At 39.3% G+C, this 23,457-nt stretch overlaps 1 protein-coding gene across 1 annotated transcript in view; it reads left to right on the forward strand.

The window, feature by feature from the left end:
- Positions 1-11,026: 11,026 nt before the first annotated feature.
- The window catches only part of LOC138618376 (LHFPL tetraspan subfamily member 4 protein-like), a 37,888-nt gene continuing 25,457 nt past the window's right edge, over positions 11,027-23,457 (forward strand). The window contains exon 1 of the mRNA XM_069694103.1: positions 11,027-12,325. Within this exon, the coding sequence (XP_069550204.1) occupies positions 11,917-12,325 (409 nt within the window). The 5' untranslated portion in view covers positions 11,027-11,916. The remainder of the gene's footprint in view (positions 12,326-23,457) is intronic.

Consider the following 23,457-nt stretch of genomic DNA (forward strand, 5'->3'; position numbering starts at 1 on the left):
GAAGGTGAGCGCTCTGCTGCTCTCATTTATATGTTTTAGCTCTCTTTTGTACTATGAATGCTAGGTTTAAATGTATTTCCCCACATCTTTAAGCAATATATACGGGCCAATAATGGCAGTGCAGTACATCCCATATTGTCTGAATAAATCCTTAATTTGACACTGTGCTATTTTTGATATAGGCCTAGAGACATTTCCATTCCTTGTTGTAATTCAAATGATTATTTTTTTCCAATCCTTCGCAGTACTTTACAGACCAGCCTTTAGGAGTCTTGTAAATTGCAGCCTGTCTTATTTCTGCAACATTCACTATTCTCTCTGATTAGGAAATGATAAGCCTGTCTGAGTGTGCTAAATGAGTCGCTTCATGGTGCGAGCGTATATATCTACCCTCAAATACACACAAGCACATGCTGATTACAGCAGGACAAGCAGTTACACATGATGTATAACCGTGTGACAGTTTGAAGGGAAGAGTTGAAGAAGTGTTGCAGGTATAGCTGTCATATAAATAGCAATGAAATGAAAATAAATGAATCTGGCAATTTGACTTTAGTGCTTTTAATTAAAAAAATAAATAAATAGAATACTGACTGACAGTTTGCTTTGTTGCGTACCCATGCAGAATGTAATAATTTTAAATTTGCAGCTCAAATCTCAGTTTGAAATGCCTTTGATGATGTGACAGCATATTTGATTTGCAAGGCCTGAGTCCGAATGTCCCAAACTCAGCACAGCCACTGCCAACAAGCAGGCTGTGATCATGTGGACCAGCCTTGTGCAAAGGAGACAACTGGAACAACAGCTCACCACACTGGATGTTCAGTGGACCGTCTGGAACAGAAAAATAGATTCACAGAGGAGACAGTATATTCACAGACGATTCTAAGTTGTAGTTTCAGTGTCACGGATCGGGGTATGCTGTGAATTTTGATGATCTTACTGCATGGTTTTGTCCAGATGTTACTGTTACTGAAAACAAGAAGCAGGAGACAAGTTTCAACTTCCTTCCATTTCCTGAGGGACATTGACATAACTGATAAGAGAGGATCCCCAGCAATAACACAATGTTTTATGAGGCGAAATGAAGATCAATCTGTACCAGTAAATTACCAGGTTTGATGAATGCTCCCATCTAGTGTTCAGTCTCTGAAATTGCAGCCTGGTTTTACCAGATTCTGTTCATCTTGTCATTCTAGAGGACATGCCTTCATTTTCATGCATCTTTAACCACGGGGTGAAACATCCATTTCATTTGAAGACAGACAGAAAGGGAACTTGTAGATTTTATTGGCAAAACATGATTTTATTTAGTTTCATATTTATGTTTCACATTTATTGAGCATATGGTAAAAGCACAATAGTATGTGCAGTTACAATTTAAAATCAGTTCGAGTCACTGAATAATCTGCAGCAAGTGTACGTGTGCATAAGACCGACATGACACGCGTCATGAACGTGAAGGAGTCCTTATGAATGTTTGACTGCTGCCATTTTGTGTCATTCAGTCAATTTGGTTTCCTCTGTAAATGTCAAGCTGTCTTCACAAAATCATCCCAAGCAATGTCAACTTTGCATTTATAATGATATAATTAAGCAAAATACATTAATAACAACATTCATAAACATGCATAAGGACTCCTTATAAATGTTCATAACTGATGTCATGTCAGTTTTATGCAGACCACTTCAATTTAAGTGTTACCAATACATTTATACCTTTATATTTTTGGTGTGGTTTGTTTGGGTGTCTGTGTCCCAAATTTTTTTTTTTAAACTTGGCGGAAGGTGAGGTGTGGCAGAGGCCAAGAAAAATACAATTCAATTTTGAAACAAATCTGACTCCCAGGGCAGATCCACAAATGATTTAATGTTGTGACATATGGCATTTGGCCAACTAAATGTAGTACATCTTAAAATCCAGAAGATGGTCGTAAAAAATCAATAGTGGAAAAAAAAAAAAAAAAAAAAATCTACTGATACTATGACTCCAAATCACAATCCACATTTACAATAATCATCTGGGACACACATGCACTTTCTGAAACTTAGTGGAGCACCCAGTTGTTATGGAGCACCAGCGGTGTGCTAGTAGAGCATTTCAGCCCTGGACTTATCTGCTGGGACGAGGCCGCCTGCAGTATGCTGTTATGGCAACCCTAAATGACAGGCGCGCTGAGAGTACTGAGAGAGAGCCAGTAAAAAACTTTCTGGATTCTTTTGATGGTCCACCGATGTGGCAGGCCACCTGGATTTGTCCCACTATTCCACACCACTGTGGGGCACTCAGGGACACTAGTTTCATGGGGGAGAACTATAACCTGCACAATTATAACATCACCACAATTGCATATGTATTTGGACATTCTATATGCAGTGGTTATGGTTGCAGATTTCCATAGAGTATTGAAAAGTGGGCTGTTGGCACTCTCCAAGTGCTTTCATTAAAATAAATATATTAAAATAAATATTTTAGATAAACTAATAATAAAGAAATGAAGCTGGAAGATCTAGTTATTGTAATTTAAATTACTGACTATTATAGTTAGATAAAAAAGTGTAATCCATTTAAATTGTAACTTTCAATCTACTACCAGTTTCCCTCAAACTGATTAGCTTCTACATGATCCATTCCTGGGATTTTTTTTTTTTAAGGTTATCACCAAACTGTAAACTGTAAAATCAACTTGTCCAGGTTGATGTTAAAATAAATGTTAAAATATAGGGTAAATGCGCACAGGCTATGATCACACAAATTGCATGAAGGACAATGAGATTCACTTCACACACAAAAAAAACCAAATTGATTTGTCAATTTGCATTTCATAAATACAAACATTTGATAGTGTGTTGTATATCCCTTATTTTACATCTTCCCATTTGCATCATGGTTTTGTCCATGTTAGTAAGTGATGTAGAGTATACAGTAAAACTGTAATGCATGTGTGTGTGTGGGGGTGTTTTCTGTGGCATTGCTGTTAAACGATTGCGATATTTTGTGTCAGTTCACACATCATCATTTTTCAGTATTTTAGTGTTTGTAGCTAGTAGTGGGCAGATGATGCCTTCTAAAACTTTGCAACATACTTTCTATCTGTGCCAGAAAAAAGACTGAAAGCTTTGGGGCTTTAAACACAGAAGTACACTGACATCTGGTGGCATACAAAACTTGCAGCAGCCCGGGTTTCATATGTTTCAAATAAAAATCTGTTACGTTTGTGTAACTTAATTGAAGGGCAGATTTGATCAGAGTAACAGAAACACATGTTCAGTATTTCTTTGGCAAGAAAATGACAGATGTTTTAATTGTGTTGCACTGTAGATTTGAGAGTTGGCAGTATTTGATGTTACAAAGTCATGTTTATTGGGATTTACATGCACTGTATTCTGTTCTTGTCTTTTTAGATTATGCATACATTTGTGAGAAAAACATGTAGGTTTTAAGTAAACAAGAAAGGGAAACTTCAGGCCCTTTACATATACTGATTTGGCACGTGTCGATAATTGCCCGCCATGTGATGTGGGGCCAAACAACAACAAAAAAAAGGTTTGGTTTTACCTTCTTAAGAACCATGGGGAAAAAAATTATCATGGGCCCCCTTTACCTTCATTTGACATGGACATTTTTCATAATTCCCCAATAACTGAGTATTCCGTGATACAATGAATTGGCAACAGTTTCTAGAAGTAATTGTTCTAATTTTCAACTAAAATTGTCAACAACTAATCATCACCTGCTTCTAAGATATGAATATTTACAGGTTTGCTCTCAAGACATCAGTTGTTTTTACTGTTGGCCACACAACAAAAGTCACGTGAATCTGGGCTTCAGCAGAAAATGATGACCTTTTTACCTTTTATACACGAAACAATAAACCGTCTGTGACAAAACATAATTACCAAACATTTTGACACCATATTGCTGGCTCATATTGCGCTAAAGTTTTTTGTGTTAATTTCCTACTTGGCACAGTTTATGATCCAATCTTTAGTATGATAATGCATAAATACACTGTCCCAAAAGTCTAGATAACATTTCAGTGTGACATGATTGGATAATGATATTACTTATTTTTACAACATTGCTTGGAATAAGGTGAAAATGTTCAGACACCTAAAGTATGTGTTTCTAGTCTTCAATGTCATATTTCTAAAACATTCTCCTCTGTTTTATTTCACTAATGTCTCTATCACATACAGGAGTTAAACCACAGCACTTTCAAAACAGTCAAACTGAATGAAACACTTTCAGAAGCAACGATGACGTTTGAAGCTTCTTACGTCATCACTCGGTGGCAGACAAGATGCATTCAGAGGAGTGGAAAAAGCCTCATAGGTTCTGCATCATCACTTAACCTATTTGTCTTCCTGTTTACGTCAGAGGACTTGTTGACAATGAGGCTGTAATGTAGCCTGTGATCTGCTGTCTGGACTGTGCTGAACAGGAACTTGGAGGGGGAACGTAAACACAATAAAGCTTTGATACGATTGATCATACGATCTTATTACAGAGATTAGAAGACGTTACGAGGATCAACGCATTAGACTGGTTCAAATCCTACTTATCAGATAGATTCCAGTTTGTCCATGTCAACAATGAGTCTTCCAGACAAACAAGAGTTAGTTATGGAGTTCCACAAGGCTCAGTGTTAGGCCCAATGATTTTTTACTTTGTACATATTTCTATTAGGAAATGCCATCAGGAAGCACTGCATAAACTTCCATTGTTATGCAGATGACACTCAGCTATATCTTTCTATAAAACCAGATTAAACAAATCAGTGAGTAAAACTTGAAGCCTGTCTAACAGACATAAAGGCCTGGATGACCAAAAACTTCCTGCTTCTAAATACAGACAAAACGGAAGTAATAACAGAAAGAGTTTCTGAGGTGTTTAGGACCAACTAAACACCTCAGAAACTCTGTCTGTAATCACTTAGTTACTCTAGATGATGTTGTCTTGGCCTCCAGCTAAACTGTGAGGAGCCTTGGAGTTATCTTGTCCTTTAGCCACCATATAAAGCAAATCTCCAGAACTGCCTTCTTTCAACTACGTAATATTAATAAAATCAGGAAAATCCTTCCTCAGCGTGATGCAGAAAAACTAATTCATGCATTTGTTACTTCTAGGATGGATTATTGTAATTCCTTGTTGTTAGGATGTCCAAATTACTCATTAAAAACCCTGCAGCTGATCCAAAATGCTGCAGCAAGAGTACTGATGGGATTTAGCAAGAGAGATCATATTTCTCCAGTTTTAGCTTCTCTTCACTGGCTTCCTGTGAAATCAAGAATAGAATTTAAAATTCTCTTGATGACTTACAAAGCTCTACATGACCAGGCTCCATCATATCTTAGAGATCTTATAGAACCATATGATCCTAGCAGAGCACTTCTCTCTCAGTATGCTGGTCTGCTTGTGGTTCCTAGAGTTTACAGAAGTAGAATGGGAGGCAGAGCGTTCAGTTTTCAGGCTCCTCTCCTGTGAAACCAGCTCCCAGTTTGTGTTGGAGGGGCAGAAACCCTCTCTAGCTTTAAGATGAGACTCAAAACGTTCCTTTTTAATAAAGCCTATAGTTAGGGCTGGCTCAGGTAGACCTGAACCAACCCTGAGTTATGCTGTTATAGGCCGAGGCTGCTGGGGGACCTTGTTACATGCTGAGCTTCTTTTCTTTCCTCCTACTCTTTAACTGACTCATACTTCACCATATTTTTCTCTCCCATAGTTTTTCTTATTGTCTGTTGTCTCTTCATTCAGTTCCCTCACTCGCGTAGTTTCTGTTCTTTCTTTTGCAGATGTCCCATCATAGAGCTGCATGTCTCGGCCCTGCACTTGTCATCTCCACCAACAGTTCTTCTCTTGTATCACTATGCTGTCCTTTTCTCTCTCTGCTCTCCTCTCTCCCCAACTGGTGTCAGATCTCCAGCCTGGTTCCAACAGTTCTTCTCTGTTGGAGGTAAAGAGGAGGGTTTTTTTCCCCTCCTAGCTTATGTGGGAATTGTTGAATTGTTTCTCTCTCTGTATAATATTGTAAAGTCTTGCTGTAAGGACTTCAATGTGTTAAGTGCCATGAAATAACCTGCGTTGTGATTTGGCACTATATAAATAAAATTGAATTGAATTTAATTGAATTAAATTCGCCTCACAGTAAAAAGGTTCAGGGTTCGAATCCGGGCCTGGGCCTTTCTCTGCGGAGTTTGCATTTTTTTCCCTGTGCCTGCGTGGGTTCTCTCTGGGTACTCCGGCTTCCTCCCACCATCCAAAGACATGCGTCTCAGGTTAATTGGTGGTCCTGTGGTTCATTTTGAGTTGAATACAAAGACTTTGTCCTGCTGCTGTAAGTTGAACCCATGTATATTTAGCCACAGCCAAAAATAGTCCCCAGCAAAAAAATATGTTTGAGTGCCTTTTTTTTGTCCGTTTTATCTTTAAAACAGTGAGCTTGGGATGGACTAACAAATGTTTTTTTGTTTTTCTTAAATCATGCATTTTTCAAGGTTGTTGTAAGATTTGTTCCAGTAATAAATTTGTGTTTTTTAAACTGCTCTGTGGAGTTACTCCTCACATTCCACACGTACAGTTCACTCTAATTGCGATAGATGGCATCTTAACACAGGATCATGTTCACAAGCATGAAGTGTTGTGTGATGAGATGGAAATGTGCTGGAAAAGCTGCACGTTAAACATACCTATGGCAAGGTCTAAAAATGTTTAAGGTAATATATTACAAGAGGCACAAAAATATACATGAGGACACACACTGCTGTCACACTCAGGAAGTGTTCTCCAGCTGAACAACATCCTGTTGTTCTCAAATCAGTAAGAACTGCCTGCCTCTTTTTTAACATACATGCATGCAGCCATGTGGACATTCACACGCAAAATACACAAACCCTCCATCTCCCTCTATGAAAACACCTCCTGTTCCTAAAGAGGAGACCTCTTGCCGTGTACAAGTCTATATTCTTCCACTGACATGTCTTCACTTCAGTAGCTACACGGCACCTTTTTCTCTCACTTTGCCAATTTTAGCACACAACGCTGACACATATAACCGCACATGAAATACACTCAGGCGTGAACACACACACAGCTTGTCAACTCCCCTGCTACTGTTAACAGATGACAGGAGGCCTCGGGATGAAGAAAGATAGTCACAGTGCTGTGGAAGCAGAGGGCGAAAATACATGTTTGTTCAGACAGCATCCAGATGTGCTATGTGTGTTCTGAGCGCAGCCAGAAGGTGGGACGGAAAGAATGAATCGAGTACATTATTAATCAGATTCCTGTGAGAATTATCAACCATGTGGAAACATGACAGGATGTGCTTTTGAATCTCTAAGTTTCTCGAAGAAGGTTTATTTTATATGACTATTTTAACTCAAATACAACTTCCTTGAAGACCAAAATTTGGGCCCTACAGTGATCATTGTACGCAGCATTCTTTGTCTGTTCCCTCTATGAACACATACACTCTCAGAGTCCACTGTCTTGGCCTAGTTTTCCATGAATATGCTAGCTTGAGGGCAGATGTGTTTCTCCCAAGAGTGAGTAACAGCGCTTTTAATGGACAGAGAATGAAGGCTTCAATAGTTAAGGCAACATCTGGCCCCGAAGAAAACTGGATCACTGAATGAAGAACATGCAGGAAGTGAATGCAAAATTGCACTCTGCTGTAGAGCAGTTATTTTACGCCTCTTCATGTTGAGATAGTTTGTCATGTTCACCCATTAATATTGAAGAATGATGACCAAAACGAAGAGGAAAAGAGAGTAATTTGTTTGGCTAGAATGTTTAGCAATGCTGGTTACATAGAAGTCTCGTCAAGAGTCAGATATTTCAACAACTACTGCATCAATTTACATCATTTTTTTTATACTAACATGTTTTGTCCCCAGAGGATTATTCCTCTGACTTTGGTGATCACGTGAGTTTTTGTCAGCAGCTCAATGCTTTCATTCATAGGTGTATGATGAATTCTACCAGTTTTCAGTACCGGCTAACCTTCATGTAGCATCAGCAGTGGCTTTAAAATTCAATTTGAGCTTCACTTTGGTATACGACAAATAATGAGAAAAAAAGTGCTAATTTGCAAATGATATTATGCTGATGTGCTAAACTAAGATGGTAAACATCAACATTAGCGGGTTAGCTCTGTCATTATGAGCATGTTACCATGCTGCTACTGCGTTAAATTTATCTGACAGGTTTAGCTATAAAGATTTGACATAATATGCAATGATAAAACTAGAAATAAGTAGTTTCACCACAAGCACCTATAACATGAAAATTATACATTGTACATAACACATCAATGATGGAGGTACAATGAGCACTTTTATTTTTGATACTTTAAGTATATTTTGCTAACAACACTTTTGCATGAGTACATACTTGTTGTTAGGTCCCGACCGAACTTCACGATAGATCCATCCTTTAGACAAATCCGTTTTTGAGAGCTGAAATGATGAGTTGATTAGTCAAATGACAAAAATGAAAGTAGTAATACATCACCAGACAGCAGCTTGTCAAAGTTTAATATTTAATATTGTTCATAGATTTTCTGTGATAGTAAATATGGGGTATTTGACTGCTTTAGGGCAATATAGTTGTCATTTTATAATGTTTTCTAACATGTTATTAAAGAAAGTTTAGGTTTATTTATAATGAAAATAATTGTTGGTTACAGTCTTATACAATGCTTATGATGGAATAATATGACCTAGCCAGAGACTTTGGGTTCATTAATTACTTGAAACAAATCATTAAAAAAAAACAGAGGTTTGGGGGTGTTATGCGTGGGTTCTGGGGACTTTGTTGCCCACTTGGTATTGGTCTTTCTGATGGAATCACATTCAGTATGGTCCTCAAGTATTTGAACGTTCATTTATTTTTTTTTTTTTTCTTCATTTTGACTCTGTACACCAACCCAATGGATTTGAAGTAAAGTAATCGAGATGTGACTGAAGTGTAGACTTTCAACTTTAATCCAAGGGGTTTAACATAGATATTGCATTAACCATTTAGGAATTACAGCCATTTTTATCAAAGGATTATTTCTAATACTTAGATGCAAATCCTTTTTCAATCAATGACCAACTGAAGTCTAAAACCCATGGACATCATTAAATGTAGTTTCCTTCCTTTAGATGCTTTGCCAGGGGTTAACTGCAGTAGCCTTCAGTTGCTGCTTGTTTATGGGTCTTTCTGCCTTCTGTTTTGTATTCAGCAAGTAAGAGGGTTGAGGTCAGATGTCTGACTTGACCATTTAAGAACATTCCATTTATTTGCCTCAGAAGCTCTTATGTTTCTTTCACTGTATGTTTTGGTTCATTATCCAACAGCACTGTGAAGCATGATCCTATCGGTTTTTCAGCATTTGACTGAATCTGAGCAGAGAGTTTACAGTTGATCGGTTTAGAATTCATCCCACTACTGTCAGCAGTCACATCATCAATAAACAGCTCCATTGACAGCCATACATGGCCATGCAATAACACTGCCTTACGGATGATGTGGCATGTTTCAGATCATAAACCCTTTCTTTTCTTCTCCACACTCTTCCATTATTCTGGTAGAAGGTAATCTTGGTTTCCTATGAACTTTTTCCAGAACTGGGCTGACTTGTTTTTGAGATGTTTTCTGGCAAAGTCTAATATCGCCTCTCCAATTCACGAGCGTTATCAGTGCTTTGCATGTTGAGGTAAATCCTCTGTGTACATCAGTACCTAATGATATACTTCTCTCAGTACAATCAAATATAGTGCTCTTACATTTTAGGACTCTTACTTGTGTAGTGCATGAATTTCGACATTGTAGTGTTCACATACTACCATTCTGCACTTACATTTGAATGCATCACCTGCCAACATATCTGCCTGTTTTTATTATTTTACTCAGGAATGAACATGTTTTTAGTGCCCTCGTATTATTTTCCACTTAACAGCAGTATGGTGATACATTTTGTTCCGTATTCCACAACAGCAGCAGCTTCCTCAGACGACTTATTCCAAAATGTCTTTACATCGTTGGTCCCTTCCTTTCTGCTATGTAGCTAAAATGAAGATGAACACACTTATGCACTCAAAATATTGAGTGTTAGTATGCAAGTACCCCCTTTGGAGCACAGCGAATGTCTTTTACTTTTTACAAAGCAAAGGCGTGACAAGGACACGCTTTCCTCCAGTGGACTGGCAGGTGTATGATGTGTTTTGGCATAATGCAACTGCTTATCAGTTATGACATTTAAGCCTAAAAAGTCAAGGGACTACATTGAAGAAATGGCTGTCATTCCTAATTAATGCAATAGTTTTGTCAAAACCTTGAATAAAAACTGAACATCTACACTTCAGCCTCATCTTGATTATTTTATTTCAAATGTATTGGGGTGGCAAAGGGGCCACATTACAAATATTGTCTCACTGTCCAAATAGGATTCGACTGTATGTGTACTGTTTGTTAGATGTTTCACATATGACAAACTCTAACTCTGATATAGCCTATGACACATGCAGTTGTGTACGTTTGACATTTTGATAGAACAAAATTATGATAGTGACACCAGGTTTAAAACATATGATTTCAGATGTGCTAACATGCAGTTCGCACACCATTTTCACAGTTAAGCTGATTTAAAGGATTAGTTCAGTTTAAGCATCACTGCAGTCACAAAAGGGAAATTAGCAGAAATATAATAGAACTGGAGTATTTCGATTTAATGTTTGACTCCATCTACTCAACAAACATCTCCTCTCTTTGAGTTCCCTGAGTCAACACATTTGTCAAACAGGGGTCCCTGGTCCATGTCATGAAAAACGCTAATTGTTCGTCCAAACGTGTGGCAATATTTGTTGGTCTAATTTCAAAGTCAAGGTGAACAGAGGCGGAGACGTGCTCTGATGCAAAGATCCCCCCTGCTGCTGCTGCGCCCGCGCCCGTGACCGCACTCCATCGCTGTCATCAGTACAACATCAGCACCTTCCGGGGGGCGCGCAGAGAAACTGGAGGAGGAGTACGGAGAAAGAGAGAGAGAGAGAGAGAGAGAGAGAGAGAGAGAGAGAGAGAGAGAGAGAGGGGAAACATACTGGATAAAGGCTACGACAAAACCATGATGATAATGGAGTCGAGGCGGTGGAGGATGTCGGATTTACGAGAAAGGACTGTTGAAATTTGACACAGGGCTCCGTGTTGAAAGCTGGTCTCCATTTTTTTTTAAATTTTTCATTTCATTGCGTTTGATTTCCACATGCTGCGTGGACAGTAAAGGCGAAAAGTGGAAGGGGAGTACCCCGATCGATGCCTCGGTCGGGAAAAACGGGGTCCACCGCTGGCGCTACAGGCAACAAGACGCATCTCATCTCACGGATGGTAAAATAGGACATCCTGAGGAGCGCTCTGGACTGATGGATGAGAGTGGAAAAACAGCTTTAACCTCCTCCACCCGACGACTGTGAAATAAAGAAAAAACAATCCTATTTTGATGGATTTTTGTTAATCATTTATAGTGTAGCCCCAAGGAAACGAGCCTTAGACAGCAATGTTGAATCACTGGTTTGGGTAAATTATTCATTAGTGGTATAGGTAGGCTATGATTTTGTATTGCTTCAATGTAGCATCCCCCCCATTCATTTTTACAATGTTTAGTCTTATGAGATCATATAGATATTCACAGGTTGCATTTTTTATCTTGTGGTTATGTAGGCCCTTTTAATAGCCTTTAACAGCCACGTAAGAAAAAGCCAAAGCGTGGGAAATATTAGCGCAAGAAAGCTTCCATACAGACTTACGAAAAAGATTTGGATAGTGAGGTGTGTCGAGTTGGGAATTTTTTTAATATTTAAATTTTTTTCTCGTAAAAGTCTGAAGAAGAGTAGTACGGGGGTGTAAAAATATAAAGAGAAAAAAACCGACCAAACATGTTGCCTTCCCAAGAAGCCTCCAAGATCTACCATGACAATTATATGCGCAACTCCCGGGCCATCGGGGTGCTGTGGGCCATCTTCACCATCTGCTTCGCCATCGTCAACGTGGTGGTGTTCATCCAGCCCTACTGGATCGGGGACAGCGTCAACACGCCGCAGGCCGGCTACTTCGGCCTCTTCCACTACTGCGTGGGCATCGGGCCGTCGCCCAGCCGGGAGTTCACCTGCGTGGGCAGCTTCTCCGACTTCAGCTCCATTCCGTCCGGAGCCTTCAAGGCGGCCTCGGTGTTCGTGCTGCTGTCCATGGTGCTGATTCTCAGCTGCATCGCCTGCATGGCGCTCTTCTTCTTCTGCAACACCTCCACCGTTTACAAGACCTGCGCCTGGATGCAGCTGCTGTGCGGTAGGCATTCTTCAGGTTTTTTGTGGTATGTAGAATATGATCTGTTGATCTGTGTTTGAAGTTCCACATACACTAAAACCAAGGCCATGGAATTAGATAAAAACCCACCCAAAACTCAATTGGCAATTATATTATAGTTGCAGCTGGCATCAGAGTGTTAATTTTTGATTTAGAAGCATTTAGACTCTGTTCTTTAATCTAATCTCATGCTTTGTTTTGTAAGCCTTTATAGCTACATTGACATCAAACTCTGTTGGACTCTATCAGACAAAAGACAACAGTGCAAATTAACAAACTCTATGAGGAATGTAAAAATGCTTGACCAGAGTATTTGATAACTCTGTGCATATAAGGGAAGAGTGAGGTCAGTATACTGGGTATTTCTTGCTCACGCTTCTGTAGAAACATCTTTGGGATATCATGGGACTTCTCCCCTGTATGGGTAGAAATAAAGTGAAAGCTGTATGTGCAGCAGTTTCATTGTCTTTTAGAGCACTGAAATCAATATGCTGTATTCTTAAGGGTATATAGGCCATGTCTTGTTATAGCTAATTAGGAGTGTTGTACAGCTTTTTCCATTTCTGCAACAACAGGGCTGAGACAGTAGGAATATATTTTAGCCATCACTGAAATGCACTGAAAGCAATAACAGAGCCGGAGCGCCCCTCTCTCCGTAACCATTGATATTCTGAGGATACACTGCTGCATCTCAAAAGAATGCAGCGGCAGGATCATTGCTTTATGCTGATGAATCGCAAATGTCATTTATTCATTCCCTCATCCATTAATTTGTGGATGTGATATGCAGGGTGGTGTGATGTGTGTACAGTGCAGTGGAGATCTGAATTCATGCAACTGATGACTTATATCGGGCTATTTTGAGGGGTGATTCCAGGTCGTTTGGATTACTGTTTTCAGGGAGGTGATGTTATGTCTCCCGCTCTTGTGGCTAGATTACAGTTTGTAGAAATTGGGGACAAAAGGTGGCTTCCTAAACACACGCAGGACAAAGTTTGGCTGTCTTCATGGGATGTGGTGGCAAAAGGGGGGTGTAAATCTACAAATGGTCCCTGTGATCGTTCAGTTTAGATTTGTGCAGTTTTAGGACCCTTTTTGTAGTTGTGTTCGTAATGGAAATGGGATTTTATTAACAATTTAAAAGCACCCAGTATGTCGTTATAGGGGATATGGAGATGGCGTTAATTAATACAGGTATTAAGCTTTCCTCACATTTATTTCATTATGAATTGAAGATAAAATTTTTTTTAGATTAACCAATTGATTTTTGGGGTATACATTAGATAACATAAATGCACATAATCAACACTTAATTTCCCAGAACCTAATGGGAACATCTTAAACTTCTGAATTCTCATCATCTGACTGCTGCTCTCAGTTAAGTCACTCAAGGCTCCCCAGCTGCATTGAGCACAGAATTATTTATTTTTTTCCCAGAATCATGTCAATGTTTGTTTTTTTGGTGAAACTTTAAAGAGTCATGTAGATTAAAGGGGTTTTGATCAAATATAAGCCCCTACTTTAAACTTAGATTCGGTTGTTTTTCCTGATGAGTGTTCAGTGCATATGATTAATTCAAGGACCGTTGTAAATTAAAAATAGACAATTAATAATTTCTATTTTTACAGCTTCTTGCTGATACAGGGTGTCATTACAGTGATTTTCTTTAAAGAGCAAATGCCTTTTGAAAATATATGTTGTTCAGTTCAAAAGCCAAAATGTATTCAGAGAATCAGAGAAACTGCCAAAAAAAAAAAAACCAGTAAATCAATTGTAAAAACTGTCGTAATGTTGTGATTTATGTGAAAATTGTGAATTAGGTTGCCATTTATTGCTTCTGCCTTTTTCTGTTTTCCGCTCATTTCCATTGCTGGTCATGCAGACAAAATGTGAGACTGTTGTGCAAGAGAAATGATAGAATATCTATGGCGATAAGATGCCACCAGGCCAAGTACGAGAGATGACCACGTTAGCAAGACTTAACCTCTGAGCAGCGACAGCACCGTGCAATGTCTCAGAAGGTGCAGAGAAATCCTGATCCCTCTCAAACGCACATCTCTCACGAGCATCCTGTGTGCATCCGACTTTTTTATAAGCTGATCAATGTGATAAATAGGCCAGGCAGAATAACGTGGGAGTCAGTTTTCTGTACAGAAACAGTCAGCATGCTGAATGAGAGGGAGAGAGAGAGAGAGAGAGAGAGAGAGAGAGAGAGAGAGAGAGAGAGAGAGAGAGAGAGAGAGATCAGCACTTTTTTTTCTGTCTGTATTGTTCTTTTCCTCATCCTCATCTGCCCACTCTGTCCTCTGTTCTGCCGAGTGGGTTGAAAAGGTTTGCTGCTCTACAATCAGCACAAATCAGACAGAATAGCAGAGGTACAGATTTTGCTCTCTTTATCTAAATCTTCATGTCTTAACAGGAATTGAACCCAGGTCTTCCTGCAAACCATTAATCAACAAAACAATGGCAACAAAGCCATGGAGGAAGAAGAATCCCTTACTGAAATACATAGTTCAACATAAGAGAAATATCTCCATTACAGAAAAGTGCTGCATTTAACCCCTCAACCACTGCTCTATGTTTTTTTTAATTTTTTTTTATTTCCACCTATAAACCATCCCCAAATTCAAATCTAGTAATATCTCCACAACTGTGGGCTAAAATGAACAACATTGGGTTGTGTGGATAAGACACACTTTGGAGAATTTTGAATCCATGTGTTCTTGTCTCTCTCACCAGGCTAGAGCGAGAGCTTCAAAACTCCCCCATAAATGGACATTTTTACTTCCACTTAATTGAAAATGTAGATTAAAAAGTAAATCACAGTCTTACGACAATGAGTTGTTGAGAGTTATTGAACCTGTTCTCAAACCTCTCAGCTACAACTCTACCAAATCAATGCTACCAAACACAATGGTGCATCCATTTTAGTCCAATTGGTACCAGACAGCCTCTTCATCTACTTTACGCTTCGCAACTCTGTCTCAACTAGCTTTCAAATACATGAGTGAAAAGTATCATAATTCTTTCTGAAATGTGGAAGAGCAGAAGTATAAAAGTAGCAGTAAATGGAGATACTGAAAGTACACATTGTAAAAATGTAGTAATTTCTGAAGTTCATTATGTTACTTTGCGCTACTGGTGACTGTAAATCTGGAAAAACTATCTGGTTTAAACATTACCAGTGTAGCGCTGCCTCTCCCATTGACGAATATGAGGATAAAATGATACATGATGACGATAAGGATGAAGCATATGTGATGAGAAGTCTTTTATGGCTCCAAAAAATGTATGTAATGAGTCTACTGTAACAATATATTGTCAATACCCCCACAGTCTCACCATCCATCAACACCTGCAAGATCCCATTTTGATTTCCATTATTTGCTGCATACTTGGAATGACTTTTAATGACGTACATTTCAGTCTTGGTTCAACAAAATCTATAAAAACTGGCAGTCTGCTCTATAAAATGAGAATCATTTTGCAGCTATATAACTAATCTTATTCAGTATACTATAAATACAATAGTTTCGCTTCTACATAGTGAATGTAAATCCTTTTGGATTCCACATATGTTCAGTCAGAGCTGACTAATAAAATATCAGTTATTTTTTTATTCTAAAACGTAATACACACCCATATTGCCTAATTTGTGTGTACATATCAGAGTTTGTGAAACTTTAGAAGGTTTTACTGTCTTTCCAGTGGATGCGGATGATGTGTCTAATAGCCTTGGCAGACAGCCTAATAATGTTCACCACCTTGGAGATTGTCGTTTAATCATCCACTCTGCCCTGCTGGGTGTAACAGCAGGTCTCCTGGCAAAGCACAGTGACAGAGTATACTACAGCAAATATATGAAGGGCCCATTGGAAACGTGGGTGGCCCAGATCTAGACCAAAAGTGTCAATTAGGGAGCAGTTTGGGCACTGATCGTGGCTGTCAGCTAGTGTGTGCTACAGGAACAAAAAGGTAAATTAGAAAATGCCACCCATAACCCACTGTCATAATGTACTTGCCCTCATGTCAGCTGAAACTGTGGAAAAGTTTGAATGTCCACAGAGGACAGCAATTCTCCTGGCAAAGCTTTATGTCAGATTCTGGGTGACTAGTTCGTCCAACCTCGGAGACTAATGGGACTTAGTGGTTTAATAAAGGTTAAATATAAGATAAGAAAAAAGCTGAAACCTTGGCCAAGACACTGGGATGCTGGGCTCTTGGCAGAGCAGATTGACACAGCGTGCCTTGGAATCTCTCAGCTGAAAATAGGCCAAAATTGGCCTCTACATATACTGAATTGACAAAATGTCATTAATGTTAATGCACCTGAAAAGGACTTTAAGATGGCACCAACAACTCTTGGCAGCACATGATTATGGACCAATAATCTAGAACTCAAGAAAATGGGTGGTCGGTTATGCATATATGTTATATAGGTTATGCGGTTATGTTATATACAAGTTCAACAGCCTTATGCATTATTTTTTTTATAGTCAACACAGTGAAAGAGTGACCCATATTTACACAAATTATAGCTGTTTGGAAAAGCTTAAAATGAGTTTCTTCTTATAGATGACACTTAAGTGCCAGGTCGGAGTTTTGCCGCATAATTTATAATATAATATCGTAGTCAGTGCCAGATAGTTAAAGGCTGCACTAAAAGGATTACAAATTAACACAAGGTCTATGCCCATTAGGATGTAACAAATGTATACTATTGCCAATGGAGTGTGGCCATACCCATATATCCATGCAGTAAATTTGGGTCTGCTAATACCAGACTCGTTGAACACGATCATAGCTGGATCAGAAAATCTAAATCACTGGTCAACTAGCTTCACGACACGTTATCCAGGATCCAGGATCTATAACATTCAATCAACCCAAACGAGAGTGAGGCTAAAGGCCCTTTCAGACGGGGTTAGTTAAACGAGGGAGGGGGCTGGATAAAGTATTCCTTGTGATCCCGAGTGACTTATCTTTGTTTTTGATGGTTTTTTTTTTAACCTTTTCAAAAAATGGTGTATAAATTACAGGAGACATAGCTTAAAATTAGATTATATTTGATAAATGCATTTATATAGCGCCAAATCACAACACAGGTTATTTTCTGGCACTTAGCACAGTAAAGTCCTTACAACATAACTTAACAAAGTTACACAGAGGAACCCAACAATTCAACAATTCCCTCATAAGCGGTTAGGAGGAAAAAAAACGTCCCTTCAAAGGAGAAAAACCTACTGCAGTGGGAAGGAAAAACTTCCTTTTAACAGGAAGAAACCTCCGACAGAACCAGGCTCGGAGGTGGGCAGCCATCTGCCTCGACCGGTTGTGGTGAGGGGAGAGCAGAGAGAGAACAAGACAGTATGGATATTCAAGACATAAACTGTTGTTGTTTGAGAAGGGTTAGGGTGGAGTAATCGGAGAGCGGAGACATGCAGCTCCACGGCCAGGGATTTCTGCAAAAAGATAGCACAGAAACTATGCGAGCGAGGGGAACTTTATGGAGAGGCAACAGACAATAAGCAAAACAATGGGAGAGAAAAGCATGAGGTTAATGAGATGTAATGGTGCAATGTAAGTGCAAAGAAAGTGAAAAGAGAGAGGAAAGGAGCTCAGTGCATCATGTGGGGTCCCCCAGCAGCCTCGGCCTATAACAGCATAACTAAGGGATGGTTCGAGTCACCCAGGCCAACCCTAACTGTAAGCTTTATCAGAAAGACCATCACTGACCAGGGCAGTTAAATATAAAATCATTCCACTTTCACTGCAGAAATAAATCGCGTCCAAATGAGGCTTTGGTTCAACTAGCTTGTGATACAGGCCTAATGGAGAACCAAGCAGGGACAAAGAAGCAACACAGTAATGATTTACAGTTATGTCTCATCTCAATGGTAAAGTGAATAATGAGGTAATTTTACACTTAGAATCTAGACTAAGCAGCGTTTTTCTTTTCCTTTTTTTTCTCCTCACACGAAGGGAATAAGAGGCGGGCTAGATTTCCCAGACGCCCCTAAGGTCTGTGAAGAGCGTCGCTGTTCACACCTCTGCTTGGATTTAGATTAATTCAGTGGGAAGTGCTCCTGGGAAAACCTGCTGTAGCTTTAGTTTTAATTCACCTTACTTGAACAAAGATGAATTTAGTGTAAAACGTTCTGAGGTAATTCAAACAAGTTTCAAGTTTTTAGTTCCAGCGGAGATTACGAGGTCTCCTCCTCCACTTTCTACTACTCAGACCCCTCTCCCATCTTTCTCCAGTTTAGATAATGTTATTCCATCCTTCCAGCAGAAATGAGGAACATAGTAAAGCTCAGTAATGCGCTAACCACTGCAACTTGATGGCTCCTTTTCTCCCTCGTCTCCTCGATCATTTCGTGCCTCCATCCGTCGCTCATGTCTGACCCCGTCTGTTGCAATATTAAACAGAACTAAGCAGGACATGGGCTGTGGCACAGGGGAGGAGCTGTCTTGGGAGAAAGGACCTGTCAGCGACTGCTCTGTCTTAGTGGGTGTGAGAAAGTGTGTGTGTGTGTTTGTAAAACCAAGAGAGATAAAAGATTAAAATATTGTGTTGGAGTTGGAGGAATGGAGTGTGAACAAAAAAAAAATCTAAAAGATGGAATGAGATCATGTGTTTTTGTGTGTTTGGGGACTACAGGACCTTGTTATAAGGTTTGCATCCTGTTATGGGTATACTGTATACTGGTTTGCTTTTGGCAGAGAATGAGTCAAACGCATCAACTTAAAGAGGCAAAATGTAAAGCAACTCTGAGTGAAGCTAAGCTAATCTCAATGGGTGGAACCACTGAGCAGTTAGCATCACACATTATATGTTTCTCTTTGCTAATCCTGTGGTAAAATGATGTGACATCATCTTTGACATCATATTTTTCAAGCCAAACTGGCTAAAAATACATCACATTATCTGGCTACGATGTTTATTTCTGTTTGAGCAGTTGCCTATTTACACATCCAGCCTACACAGAACAATGTTAGCAGACACAGGAGTCATGTTTCTGGACACAGATTTAAGTGTGATATTCTTCTGGTACTGTTTTTGGACTGAACTGAACTTTTTAGCTGGTAAATGTTCCATTATGTTGACCAGCTAGTTGCTAATAGAAACCTTTTTTATTAAAAAAAAAAAAAAAAAAAAAAAGCTTAAAGCTAATAGAACTTTTCACATTATACACAGTAATTTGATCAGTTGTTAAATTGATTATGTAGCTTTAAACTGTGGCTCAGGGGCTAGTATGCAACATGAATGGTCAGTTATGTAGATACAGATATACAGCTACCTTCAAACTTGGGAATTTTTTATACTTTTCACATGATTCTGGAAAATCTAGAACTATTATAGAAAGATTATTAACCATACAAACTTACCTTACATCATATTTTTCATTGCTTCCAAAAAAAATGTTTCCATCAGGTCAAAGTAAGGAACATTTCTGGTCTGACTGCAAGTTAGCCACTGATAAAGTTATTTCTCAATTACTGTGAATTGAAAATGATAGTAGAAAATTGCAGGTTACGTAAGAACTGACTCCGACAAAAGATATGTCAATCAACCAATATTTAATGATTTGTTCAGACATATGTATGAATCACTGTAATGGCACCTTCCTTAATATCTGTGACTGGCTTTAAATCACTTGTTATGGCACATTGTAACACTTTATCACGCTCATGTTAGTTACTATTTTTTGTATTCTCTCTAGGAAAGTGGTGCATGCATCTGCATCCTCACTACATGAAGGGTCAACCTGTTCTCATTCCAGGACGACAAATACTGCTGTTTTGTCACAGCCCTACTAACCCTACTTAGAGATAAGCACAAGTAGGGTTGTGGTATACCAGTGGTACATCAGTATCACGATACACCGTGGTATGAAAGTTGATTATCATCATACCGTGCAAGTGCCTATCATCGGCGCTGAAAAAGAAAATGCAACGAACGGAGATTCCCGCCTACATGCATTGAATCTGCCCTTCTCCTCCTCTGCCCGTCAGACTCCACAACGGGTGCCACACACACATGCAGAGGAGCAAGTGAAACTGATATCACCATCTCCGCCCCGCAAAAAAAGTTATGAAAATCAACATGGGATAACTTTGGATATCTTAAAAATGAATAGGGATTGTCCTTGAGGACGCACATCCAGTTTTCAAAAAATGTGGACACAAAGTGTCTGTCAAAGGCATTGTATGTGTTCTTCTATGTGTCCTATTTAAAACTCTAATCCTAACGTTTTAACATTGATCAAAAAATGTGCTATCTACATCCTAGCTCCTGGATATATCTGCTTCATCTCTCCGCTCGGTAACTTCTGACTTACAAACAGACACACACAAGCTTTAACAGCTTGGAAGTCTGACATAAGTGCATATGAGCGACTTTAAGTTTCGGACAGGATCAGTCAAGTCTGACTTGTCACACACTTCCAGTAAGCTAGCAACGATTTTAATAATCGTTTAGATCATTTGTCACTATTTTCAAGATATTTTGTATCTGGATACAAAGTAAGTGATCCAAATTTTGGGACTCGATTAACATCAGTTCTTGTGTTACACACATTTGTGAACCTTAAACTTGAACAGAGACATCATCAAATTTTGTATCTGATTTTTTGGGAACAGAAATAACTGTCAGGGAGTGAAATCTGGTGAATAGCGGTGGTTGGAAATGAGAATTGTGTATTTGCGTGTGAGAAACTGGCCCGTTTTCAATGCGCTGTGAGCGGGCACGTTGTCATGTTGAAGAACCCAAGTGCCATTGCACTATTGTTCTGGTAATTTTAGACAAATGCTTTCACTCAGAAGATCACAATGTTGACACTGACCCTGAAGGACAAATCCACCGTGCACAACCCTGTAAATATCAAAGAAAACCCACCTGGTTGTTGCACTGGTGGCCTTTTTCGGTTTAGGACAGTGATATTCTGACCCTCTTGAACCCACTCAAAACACCTCGCCCGGCTCATTACTTCATTGGCCTTTCTGAAGCATTTCATGGCTCTCCTTTGCCGATTTCTCAGGTTTGACACAAAAGGTGATGCGTGTTCTCTGCTCATGGCCATGGAGAAATCGTGTGTGCACAGACCAGCACTCACAAACACATACTGTATGTGACTCGAGTGCTGATTTTAACTTAATCAGATTATAGCTTCCTCCCAATCCATGCACGTCATGGTATTGTGCACCTTTTATAAGCAACAGGGCCAGTCTCTGAACTTTTTGATCCACCCTGGTATGTAAATAACATATATACGCATATTACGTATGTTAAATATCTTACTTACAATACTTTACTAACCTTACTTACTTATGATACTTCAAATAATCCATGAGTTAACAAGAACTCAAAAAAACATTCTCCTGGGTGAAAGTCCTGTGTCTTAAACCGTCCAACCACCCTCGACCTCCTCATCACGTCCGTCTTTGACTTGAGTGGTCATTGTGCCGACACTAAAGGGGAAATCTCAGACACATCGACAGCTTGGACAAAATGGCAGAATTGGACGGTTTAGGAATGAGAAAGGGCTATCAGGGTCCACTATTTCCCACACTGCAATTGCACTGGACAAAAAATAAATAAATGAATTGTAAAGTTTTTCAATATTTTTTCAAAAAGATAATCCTCCTCAAAGTCTTATCAACGAAATAATAAAAAAATATATATATGTTTGTCATTGCCTCAAGATCTTTTTTTTGATTGAGTGGCCCTATCATCAAGACCTTCAAAAATCATTACAGATACATAATTTGATCTCCCACTTCTTTGGATAAGGTTGGTTTAAATTTAGGCAAGTATAGCTACTTGGTAAAAGTAAATGTTTGAATGGTAACTATGTTTGTACTCCTACATCCTTCCTAAGAGGAGACTTAATACTGAATGAGTAATTATCCCAAATCAAACATTATAATGAATTAATTTTTTTGGTCCAAATCTGCGTTTGTACCAGTATTTGTGCGCAGTTACTTCTCCAGCCACCACCCCAATTTCCAAATCCTTAGGTATTATATGATTTCTGTATTTGTATCTGCAGAGAGCTACAGAATTGAAGCAAGAACAGCGGACTTGCACACAGAACTATACACACTACAGCAGGAGGGATGTGTACACAACAAGAAGTGGAGTTCCTTTGTTTAGCAAGAATAGGGTCCAGGATGTGGAATACAGCTCATACAGAATGACATGGTGCACCAAACAAGAGTCCAGTCTAGTTTGCTGGTGGTAAAAGTGGACGTAACCTCTGGGTCTGAAAAATTCACCCCTTGCTCCTCGCCAGCTTGACCAAATATGGTCACTACTAGCTCCAAACCGCTCGGGACTAACTGGAGGCTTCATAATGGCTGTTCACAAACCAATTGGTGTCACTGTTGGTTGCTGCTCGGTTTAGACTTTGCTGTCTCAGATTTTGCGCTGCACGGAACGTCTACAAAGTGATCCAGGTGCAGACATGGGCAGATGCCAAAGTTTACATCATATGAACCCATATGGACATTGAATTTTAATGCTGGATGTGAATCATTAAGCATAGATGCATCCAATATGAATATATCGTCATATGTCATAATTCAGTCGTCGGTCAGTTTTTTTCTGTGTCTGATGCGTTTTCCTTGTTGTCCACTTTTTGTTCTTGCAAGTGTTGTTGAGGAAAACTGGAGTGCAACAAAAAGAGTGTGTAGTGTGTGTGTGTAAGCGAGGAAGGGGCAGAATGCCAGTGAACGAAATCAAGTAAATGAATTTGCGTGTGCATGCTGATGATACGTGTATGGGAGTGTGTGTATCTGCAGACACGGCCACACACACATCTGTTCACGTGAGCATGTGAGACGGCGGGTAAATGTGTACTTGATGGTGTGAGAGTTGAATTATTAATGAGAACGTTTTCTTTCTCTTCTCTGGAGAGTGTGTGTGGTGTTTTTTCTTTCTGCTTTAATAAATGTGTAAAGACCAGCTGTATGTGTTTGTGCATGCCTATAGCTTCATATGTGGTAAATGAATGTGCCCACATGGATGGTTTCCAGCAGGAGATAAATAGATGCTGCAGTGGTCTCCAGTTATATATAGAGATACAGAGAGAGAGAGAGAGAGAGAGAGAGAG

Source organism: Brachyistius frenatus, unplaced genomic scaffold (genome assembly GCF_029030835.1).
Source record: "Brachyistius frenatus isolate BFR_SWC_R1_liver_20210118 unplaced genomic scaffold, ASM2903083v1 Contig_16, whole genome shotgun sequence".
NCBI classification, from domain to species: Eukaryota; Metazoa; Chordata; class Actinopteri; family Embiotocidae; genus Brachyistius; species Brachyistius frenatus.